A 10,553-nucleotide genomic window follows, 5' to 3' on the forward strand; every position below is an offset into this window, starting at 1 on the left:
TATATTCTATCTGTGCAAAGCAACGATGGTCTTGGTTTACGCTGTGGAATGGGGGTGGGAAACAGCTTGAAGCAGAGGCCGGGTTCCCAAAACACTATGAATGAAATGCCCAAGCATGGAGTTCTTGAATATCGCTTTCTTTCCTGTGTTCTTTATAGCAAACATGTTCTGGAACAGAAGGGATTCTCAAAAGCAGTTTGTGATGGTTGCGGGGGGGGGGGGTGGAATGAGGGGCCAAAACATCTTTCTGGTCTGGACCGTGCCTTGGGCCTGCTTAAAGTAGCATTTCAGATCTTGGCTGCAGTTTTCAAAGCTGCCTGTGAACTGAACAGCAACGCCAGCAGCCACTCGGAATCCCACGATAGCCTTCTTTATTAGATTCTCCATCTTAGGCACCAATTCACTGAGTGTATTCTTTCCCCTCCCTTTTCTCCCCCCCCCCTCTATTCTGATCGATATTCTCCATCATTGCAAGCAGTCCAGCTCTTTCTCTAAGCCACAAAAGCTGTTCCTCTGGGCTCCCTGCCCAAAAAGCATCAATTTCCCCCAAACCTTCCCAATGTCATTGTCAAAGCAATAATGAGAATAAATGTGTGTTGGGGATGAGGGGTGAGATTGCAAGCAACCCAGAGAAGGAAGACCCCATGGCTGGATCTGTCACGCCCCTTGCAATAGCTCTGTGAGAAGTGTGTGTGTGTGTTTGGGGTGTATGTGCGATCCTCGGGGAAGATCAGCGCTGGGGAAGGGAAGGGAGCTTTTTCTGGTGCAGGGATCTTTAGCTTACAGGGAAAGGACCGTCATGGACTATGTCATGCTGAGCCCCAGTGGCTCTGGTGGCCCCCAGAGAATCGCCCCCCCTCAGGTGCTCTGCTATGCATCTGAACCAAGCAGCCCCTTCTTGTCTCTCCCCACCCACCCACCCACCCCAGTGATCCATGAACTAGAGTTTAGCCTGCTTGGGCTGCTATCCAGGTTCCTGAGCTATATTCTGAACTGTCTTGCCTTTCCTAAATGTGCTCATTTACGGGAAATCTTGCCTGCGTTGTGGATTTGGGTTTCTGCTGCCGCTTCGTGCTCTGGGCTGTTTCTAGAAGACAATAACATGTAAAATCCACTTCTTAAAGGTCTCGGGGGCCCTTGCTTGGTCCATGCAAAGAAAGCACGCGTGAGGTTAAGCAGACAAAGTGCTGGGGCGTAGGGTCACCAGGGGCAGGGAAGAGATCGAGCCTCCGTGGGGGAGCTGCCCCCAAACTTACCACTTGATCTTCTCCCCTGTATGAGTACATCAACGGAAGAGGATATGGGCCCTTTTCACACTACGTACCTGCTTCCAGAACATCGCGAAACGGAGTGCAAAAACCGCGGAAGATAGCGTCTTCTCGTGCGCGACATTGCGCAAAACTCTTGCGAGAAGACGCTATCTTCCGTGTTTTTTGCGCGGCATTTCGCGATGTTCTGGAAGAAGGTATGTTGCGTGAAAAGGGCCACTGTTCTGCTTTGGGGAATATGCACTGGCAGAAAGCGTTACACCCTCAGGGCTGCCTGCCTCCTTACAAATTCTCTCTCTACAAAACTCCTGACAGGCTTAAGGAGGACAGCGAAGCAAGTTGTGCAAGCAGAACAGCCTGTCGCCCTTGAGGTGCAAGACAGCTATAATTATGAGGGTAGAATATTCTGTTCAGGCCCAAAGACCTTTGGGGCCTGCCCACACATGCCCACAGCTTGCTAAGTACAGCTGCACTCCTGACACAAATAGCTGGCTCTAAATCCCATAAGAATGCATTTATTAAGATGCTTGAGTGTAAAGGTCATCATGGGACCCTGCTTGCATCTTTGGTAAATCCTTTCCTGGCTCTCGTACGCTAGCTAGCAGTTGTCATACACCTGTCTTGTGCCCTACACACCTTCCCAAATGCTACTCTATAACTTTTGCCATGCTGTCTAAAAAACAAAGTCACTACCAGAACCTCCTAGAATAAAGCTTGTATGTGAATTAGATTTATCCATACCAGTATTATGGGACGTCTTCGGCCTCTGAGGGCCACAGTTTTGACACCCGCAAAGCCAGACAGCTGAAGTTAGCTCAGAGCCTAAGAACTTTTTGTTGCTGCAGAGATTCGGATAGAAGCAGATGCCGGATGGCCTACTCAGTGTTACCAGGCATGATTTCAAACATGCATGTGAAAGGAAGGATCTAAAAAGAGGATTAAACCTTTTTAATGGAGCTTGGTTATACATTCAGCTGCAAGTTTTCTAGTATACATGTAACCAAGGTGAGACCATCACGTGCAAACTAGTCCTGAAGGTGCAGGTATTCCCTCTAGCAAGCTGTGTTCAGAGTTCCCCCATTGGAAGCAATTGAAGGTGCCACTCCGCTGTCGTGATAATCTCTGTTCCTCTCGGAAACAGACGCAAGCTTGCTTCTCTCCTGGCGGGTCACAGCCTTCTCAAGACTCCTGAGGCACGCCTTCATGTCCTCTCGAAAGGACGGGGTGTACAGCCCGTAAATGATGGGGTCCGTGCACGTGTGCAGCAGGCCAAAGAGAAACAGGAAGTGATTGATGTATTCCGGCATCTGACTGATCATGTCGGGCTGGAACCAGTACCACAAGCCCAGAAGGTAGTAAGGAGTCCAGCAAACAATGAAAGAAGCCACTATCACGATAGTCATTTTGAGTGTCTTCATGCGGGCCTTGGAAATGTGGTCGTCTTTGCCTCTTGCCAGACCTGTGGGAGGGGGTGACCAAGGAGTCAAGTAAATGGGATAGGCAAGATTGTTGACTTTGATTTTCTCTTAAAAGACCCAACTATTTGTTTTACTACCTTTTCAATGTGATTCTAAGCTAAAATCTGTGTTAACAACTTTACTTATTTCTATTTATTAATCCAGCTTTACTGTTCCTATTTATTAATATTATTTATTAATGTATTAATTATTAGTATTAACTGATTAAGAGAGCCAGTGTGCCGTGTGTCGGACTAGGATCTGGGAGACCCAGGTTCATATCCTCACTCTGCCACAGAAGCTTGCTGGATAGGGTTTCCAATCTCCAGTTGAGGCCTGGAGATCTCCTCGAATAAAAGTGGATCTTCAGATGATAGAGATCAGTTTCACTGGAGAAAATTTCTGCTTTGGAGGGTGGAATCTATGGCATAAAAGTCCCTCCTCTCTCCAAATCCTGTCACCCCCAGTATCCACCTCCAAATCTCCAGGAATTTCTCATCCCAGAATTGGCAACCCTATGAAGACCTTGGGCCAGCTGGACACTCTCAGCCTAACCTACCTCACAGGGTTGTGGTGGGGATAAAACAGAGGAGAGGAGAACAGCATAAGCTGCGTTGGGTCTATATAGGGACATTATCCAGCAGGGCTCTACTTATATTTTTATGGTTCTCTTCTCCTCTATTTTATCTTCACAACAACCAGAGCTTTTTTTCAGCTGGGATGTGGTGGAACGGAGTTTCGGCACCTCTTGAAAATGGTCACATGGCCAGTGGCCCCGCCCCCTGATCTCCAAACAGAGGGGAGTTTAGATTGCCTTCCGTGCAGCAGCGCGGAGTGCAATCTAAACTCCCTTCAGTCTGGAGATCAGGGGGCAGGGCCACCAGCCATGTGACCATCTTTGCCAAGGGTGATTTAAACTTTAAAAAACTCCCCCCTTATTCCAGCTGACCCAAAGTGACATCATTGTGCGGTCCTGAGTTCCATCACCTCTTTTCCCAGAAAAAAGCCCTGAGAACAACCCTGTAAGATAGGCTAAACTGAGATCCAGTGACTGGCCCAAATTTACCCAGAGAGCTTCCATAGCAGAGTAAAGATTCGATCCTGAATCTCCAGAGTATTAGTCTGGCTCTAACTTCTACATCACTGACTCGTTTTTGTCAAAGGAATCATTTTGCCGGCTGCCAAAGCAATGCAGCCAATTGGCTCCCGGTTCACTCCCGATGCAAAGCAATTCCGGTATGCTTACCTTTATTTATTTTCAGCTGCTTGCTGATCTCAAACAAGATGTGGACATAGCAAATGATCATGACGCTTAACGGGGTGACATAGAGGGTTGTGAAGGTGAACATATTGTAGGTGGTCTCCTGCCAGTGTTCCCGGAAACTCCCGTGCGTCACACATTGGGTGAAGTTGACCCCTGGGATGGTGTGAAGGTGGAAGATAAAGAGCTGAAATGAAAAAGGGGAAAGAGCTTAGGTCAAGTCAAGTCAAAAGAGTTTATTGTCTATAGCCATAGGCCGTCACAATTCACCAAACATTGACTAATAAACAATTAAGTCCCTTATCACAGTTTATATGGGTTACTAAAATTAATTAAAACAATACAGTATGCCAAACTATCCCAGGGGTCACGAAACAGCCTCATTCAGTACCACCTTAGGTCTTATCTTTTTGGCTGCGAGTGCAAACTGAGAGACTCTAGGACACGTGATTATCAGCGTCAGATAACAAAAACACAATCTTCTCGATTTCAGAGTATGTGTTTGTCACTGATAGGATTCTGGTCAAAAATTTAGCTCTGGGTACACTATATAATGGACAATAAAGTAGGTCGTGGGAAAGGTTCTCCTCTGTAGGTAATCCACAAATGCAGGTGCGATGCTCCATAGCGGTGTGAGAATAACGCCCTGCCAAAAGAGCTGTCTGCATCATCTGAAAGCGCAGAGCAGTGAAAGACACTCTGAGGTTGTAATGAGAAATACTGGCTAGGTAGGGAGATCTTGACTGGGCAAACGTAATTAGTTTATACCAAGGAGCTGCCTTAGATTTTGATATTGATAGCCGATCCATCACTGCATCTGACTTGTAGATCCACTCCTTAAGTGGAGCTCAGGTGTCCAATTGAACTTCCAGGAGCAGAGCAGGGATTCGAACAGGGGTCTCTCCGTTCCTAGTCTGAAACTCGAACCAATATAGAATCGGGCCTGGTGCTGGTCCTGCTGGGTTACTGGATTCTTACCTGAGGAGAGGCCAGCAAGACGCTTAGCATCCATGCAACGCAGAGCATGATGCGGTTCCGGTGGCTGGAATTTGCAAACGAAAAAGGGTGCAGGATGGCGGCGTGCCGATCTAAGCTGATCACCACCAGCACCAGGGCAGCCGAGTACATAGCAAAGAGCTTGAGGAAATTCAAGATTTTGCACAGGGCGTCGCCGGCGTACCACTGAATGGTGACGTTCCACACCGCATCCAACGGCATGACGGCCACGGTGACCAACAAGTCTGCCACGGTTAAGCTCAGAATGAGCAGCTGGACGTGGGATTTGCGCCGCTTCCTCACGACGCTGGCGAAGACAACCGAGTTGCTGCATGTCGCAAACACAAAGAAGCAGCTGGTGATGACTACCCGGACCTTGGCGGCAAGCGTGAACGTTGGCTCGACCCAGGCCTTTGGACAGGCAGAAACAGAACTGTTCTCATCCGCGGCATGGCATCTTTGCAGAGGATTCATCAGGGGTTCTCCTTCAGTCATTACCTAGAGGAACCAGCAATACAAAGAGGGAATGGTCTTCATGAGACAATAACGAAAAAGAAGGACCAATCAATCCAAGAAGACCATACAATATACTTCATCACTTAAACTCTTATTGTCAATCAATGTACAATCAAAGAATCTAATACGTCAACGGTGGCTACAGCACCTATGGTCACAGTGTTTTCCTGTTACTTTTTAATGCTTACAGGCACAAAACCTCCATAGCCACGAAACCATTCATATGCGGCAACGTTGTTTTAAATGCCGTATCGCCCCCGAAGGAGCTCCCGGCGGGAGAATGGCAACGGGTATGCCGGCTTCGTTGTTTCCCCGTTTCGCCGTACGCTGCTTCTTCATTAGCCTCTTTAATGTGCCTGAAAAGTATACAAGCATTCATATACTTAATAAAGACCTAATAATAAAGTGCATATGAATGGTTTCGCGGCTATGGAGGTTTTGTGCCTGTAAACATTAAAAAGTAACGGGAAAACACTGTGACCATAGGTGCTGTAGCCACTGTTGATGTATTAGATTCTTTGATTGTACATTGATTGACAATAAGAGTTTAAGTGGTGAAGTATATTGTATGGTCTTCTTGGATTGATTGGTCCTTCTTTTTCGTTATTACCTAGTCCAGTTTTTAAAGGAAATGCTGCGGATGGTGGTCACAAATACCAGTCTTGGGTGACCTAAAGAATTATTTGACTTGCAAGGTGTGATCTTGAACCACTCTTGTCTTACTGAATTTCCAGTGTCCACGTAACATAATTTTTGCAGGGAAAAGAGGGTGATAGGGAACGTGGAAATGAGATCTCCCTCCTTCCTGTGCACAAGACCCCATGGCTTCACCATTCATAAAATCCTATCCCACCCCCCCACCCCCCTTGGGCAGAATTTTGGCTTTGGACTCGCAATAATAAGCCAATAGCACCTTAAAGACCAGCTAAATTTCCAGGGTATAAGCTTTTGAGAGTCAAAGCTCCTTTCTGCTCTCAAAAGCTCATACCCTGGAAATCTAGTTGGTTTTTAAGGTGCTACTAGATTCAAATCTTGCTCTTTGACTGCAGACCAACATGGCTACCCACTTGAAACAATAAACCAGTTTTCCTGACGTTGGGTCTAGGTTAGAACTTTCCAGGGGGAAAAATGCACCTCTTGCTAAAAGGCATATAGAAGCTTAAATGTATTAAAAGCAACATTGGATCATGTCTGAAAATATTCCTAAAATACTAGTTGTTTCCAATGCTGTGTATATTTATGGTTCAGTCACATTTAAAGTATCTCCCAAATGGGCTACAGCAGTGATTTCAAAATAGTATCTCACCAATTCAGTGCCTTTATATGCTTTGCAAATGAGTCTCTGGTTAAGAGAGGGAGTTCCTAGGCATAGTGAATCTCAGAGGAGTAAATAATAACTGGAGAATGAAATCGGACTGATATTTATTTATATAGTACAGTTTTTACCTTGCTGAGCCTCTAAGGAGCATAATTCAGTCTCCTCACCTCCATTTATCTTCACAACAACCTTGTGAGGTGGGTCAGGCTGAAAGAGACTGGCCCCAGGTCACCCAACAAGCTTCATGGCAGAGTGAGGATATGAATCTAGAACTTCCAGATTCTAGTGTGACACTGTAACCCTTACACAACACTACCAACAGCCCATCTGACAGAAGAATGCCAGCCGATGACAAAATGCATTGTGGGAGGCTAGTTGGCAAACGAGAGAACCACCTCTGTAGCTCTGGATTCAGCAAGAAAATAAAAATAAGGGTTTTTAATTTTTTTTAAAGTTTTCCCTGTTGCTCAGAATGATTCCATCATTGCATAACTATTCACAGATGGGAATGACAGGTGTGCGTGGGTGTGGACATGCAAATATACACGCACGCACGCACGCTCTCTCTCTCTCTCTCTCTCTCTCTCTCGCTCTCGCTCTCGCTCTCGCTCTCTCTCTCTCTGCTTGGGTACAAAGCTGAGCCTTAAATTAGGCGCCCCAATTCAAAGAAGCAGCTCCACAATGTCAGCTGGTTCAAAGGTGAGAGTCAGTGTGGTAAAGTGGTTCGAGTGCCAGGCTAAGATTTGGGAGACCCAGGTCCTAATCCCCACTCTGCCAGGGAAGCTTGCTGGGTGATGACAGGGCAGTCATACACTCCCAGCCTAATCTACCTTACAGGGTTGTTGGGAAGATAAAATAGAAAACGGGAAAAATTGGAGCTGCTTTGGGGAGAAAAGCAGGGTATAAATAAAATATGAATTAAACAAAGGCACATGCCAGAGCTCTTCAGGTTCCCACTGATCTTGAGGGGTGCATCAGAAGTGTTCGGGGATAGCACGTTCATCTGGGACCTGCGGCTGCTTGCCCCAAAGTTCAACTAAACCTGATCCAGAGTGAGCGCTGTTATGATGTAGTGGTTAGAGAGATGGCCTAGACTCTGGGAGATGCCAGTTCGAATATCCACTCTGCCGTGGAAACTAACTGGGTGACTTTGGGCCAGTCACATAGTCACAATCTAACCTACCTCACAGGGTTGTTGTGATGATAGCAGGGAAGCAATGATGTAATCTACTTTGGGTTCTCACTGGAGAGGAAGCTGAAGTATGAATGAATATTCCAGTGAACCACAGGTGAAATTCCACAACAGGACTTTATGCCTTCTTAGCACCTTCTCATTAGCCCTGAAAAGCTACTTCTGAATTTCAGGGGACCCTCCAGAACAATGTGACCCTCCAGAACAATGTGACCCTCTGAATTCCAGGGGACCCTCCATACAATGTGGTGGCACGACCTGAAATTCAATGTAAATTGGCTCCCCCAGTTGTGGAAGGTGTCTTCACATTGCTTTTAGGGACAAATGGTCAGCCTTGAGGTGCATTCATGCTAAAGACAAATGTACAGCACAGCACTGAAGGTGGGAGCATTGAGAGTTTCAACTGCATTTTTGGCCTTTGTTTCAATAATACTGCCAAGAACCCGTCTGTCCTTGCTGAAAGGTTCGGGGGCCCAGGCTTCCACGGGAACTCTGCCCTGGATGGAAGTCCTGTACTTGAATCCTAAGTACAAGGGGACAGGCTGCGATCGCTGGTTTCCAATACAAAGGCACCTTATACATGCCCAGAGCTACATTTCTTTCTTACATTATTGTTTCTTTAAAGGACAAAACAACACAATAGGGGTGAGCAATGGTGCTTTGTAGGTACTCTTTCCCCTCGCCCTGCTGGTGTTAAATTTGCTCAGCGAGATTTGCAAGATCGAATTATCACTTTGTTCTGCTGTTGTGAACAGTCACTGTGCTGTGCTCATCTTGCGCACAGTGTCACAACTGGACATCTGGCTTTACATTTTGGCCCCATTGTTTACAGTGTTTTTTCTTGGTACACCAGCATGTTTGTGTGCATGCGTAAGACGTTGCTAATTCAGGCCATGCTGTTCATTTTATGAAGCCATGCCTGCAGATTTACCAAGCGGGCTCAATTTGCGACCCGCGGCGGGTGGAGGGCGCAGGGATGGCATCGTAGCCTTTTAAATCCCAACAAGTCTCCTGTTCCCTTCACCCTCCTCTCCCTTCGACGCTGGGCCTGCAAGCAGTCTCTAGTCCCCAAAAGCTTCTGCCAAAATCGATCTCCTAGCCTTTTCTTCTGGCTCCAAAAAATTGGCACAGCTACGCTTCTGAAATTAGACTCAGCACAAGGTTGTGGGGCTTATTTTTCTCCACTTCGATCTCTGGAAAGATACAGGATGCTCTTCCCAAGCATCCGCTGCTAACCCATCAATCTGCTGTAAGCAGCTTCTCACCTGAAAACAAGCTGAATTTCGAACGCACTTCAAAACGCTTTAAACGACCGCAGGTCAGGGACCATTGTGAGTGAAGAAAGCGTCCGACGCATAAGTCAGCATCTCAGGTTGCTTTTCAGCATCCGTTTAATGAGAAACAATCTATTAGGTTCTGTGGAAGTCAAAAGAAACAAAACCAGCAAAACCCGAAACATGGCAATCCGCTCCTTTCAGTGGGGCTCACTCCCTCTGTAAGTTCAGTAGCACCTTAAAGATTATTAACATCATTTATTCCAGCGTGAGCTTTCCTGAGACAGAGCTCACTTCTTCAGATACAATAGGAGAAAGGCTGCAGTCATTCTATAAACAACCTTGGTTTAATATTTGCCCTGGTTTTGACTAATACGTCCCTCTGCCCCACAGGAACTCAAAAACTGCAGTCCTCAAACTGCTTACCCCAAGTAGAAGTCCAGAAGACCACAATGAAAATCTTTACCAGTTATTCAAAGAAAATTTGGATCCAAAAAATGTTGTTTTTTTTTTAAAGGCAGGCATCCGGCATCTGAAAGGTTGCCAACTGATCTGCAGCCCTCTCTTCTTGGTGTGTTTACTAAGAAGTTAATCCAACCGAGTTCATTTGGGCTTCTGCCTCAGCAAATATGACCAGGACACACACATCTCTCACAACATACTGCCTAGAGAATAAGCCAAGCCAGGAAATCCGACCGTACCTGGACTCCACATGCCCTTCAAAGGAAAAGGGTGTTCGTTGGGGCTTTGCTTCTTAGCGGGTGCCAAGTCCTGCCTGTGCCGCCGCAGCCTTCAGTCTTGTACTTCTGCTTTCCTCTGGCACCCAAGATGTGAAAGGTGAGCCGGGCAGCTAGCGGTATGGTGCCAGGACTTTATTCACAAGCAAGACGGATGCCATCTCAAGAATGCCTTGCCTTGCAGTAGCTGTTTACAGTAACAGCCCCCCCCAGCAGTAACAGTCCCCCCCCCTCCACTTGGCTTGGTGGTTTTCTGGAAATGCAAAGTAGGAAAAAATGTCTTTGTTAGAACAGAGCCCAGCAAGACGATGTAGCTCGCAGAGACTCTCTCAGCAACTGGCCAAGATTTCCTCTGCAGTTACCTTTGAAAGACACACGCTGATTGTGCAGTGAGAGACCTGGAAGGAAACTGTTCCTCATGATTACTAACCATTGTAAAAGGAAGCCAGGACACTGCCCCTACAAGCTTGCAGTCCACAACTGAACAGTTCTGTGGGAGGGTAGATAGAATGGTCTTAGAAGAAATCAAGGTTG

General features: G+C 46.6%; 1 protein-coding gene across 2 annotated transcripts; it reads right to left on the minus strand.

Moving 5' to 3' along the window:
• Positions 1–2,201: 2,201 nt before the first annotated feature.
• On the minus strand, positions 2,202–10,204 carry LOC129345626 (gonadotropin-releasing hormone II receptor-like). Of its 2 annotated transcripts, none has more exons than XM_055002846.1 (5): positions 9,984–10,204; positions 9,274–9,384; positions 4,965–5,480; positions 3,972–4,173; positions 2,202–2,727 (listed from the first exon to the last, which is right to left on the minus strand). In XM_055002846.1, exons 3-5 carry the CDS (start codon positions 5,475–5,477, stop codon positions 2,321–2,323), a joined length of 1,122 nt encoding a protein of 373 aa, XP_054858821.1. In that variant the 5' UTR covers positions 5,478–5,480; positions 9,274–9,384; positions 9,984–10,204; the 3' UTR covers positions 2,202–2,320. The 2 variants fall into 2 exon arrangements, with proteins under 2 accessions (XP_054858821.1, XP_054858820.1); XM_055002845.1 differs by having other exon boundaries at positions 2,227–2,727; positions 9,274–9,424; positions 9,984–10,123.
• Between the last annotated feature and the right edge of the window lie 349 nt (positions 10,205–10,553).

The sequence above is a fragment of the Eublepharis macularius genome, chromosome 18 (genome assembly GCF_028583425.1).
Source record: "Eublepharis macularius isolate TG4126 chromosome 18, MPM_Emac_v1.0, whole genome shotgun sequence".
Lineage (NCBI taxonomy): Eukaryota > Metazoa > Chordata > Lepidosauria > Squamata > Eublepharidae > Eublepharis > Eublepharis macularius.

Coding starts and splice junctions, on each gene's coding strand:
- LOC129345626 (XM_055002846.1), bottom strand. CDS start 5,477: ATGACTGAAGGAGAACCCCTGATGAATCCTCTGCAAAGATGCCATGCC. Junction 4,174..4,964: donor TCTTGCTGGCCTCTCCTCAG/GTAAGAATCCAG, acceptor TTTTCATTTCAG/CTCTTTATCTTCCACCTTCA. Junction 2,728..3,971: donor GCAGCTGAAAATAAATAAAG/GTAAGCATACCG, acceptor CCCCTCCCACAG/GTCTGGCAAGAGGCAAAGAC.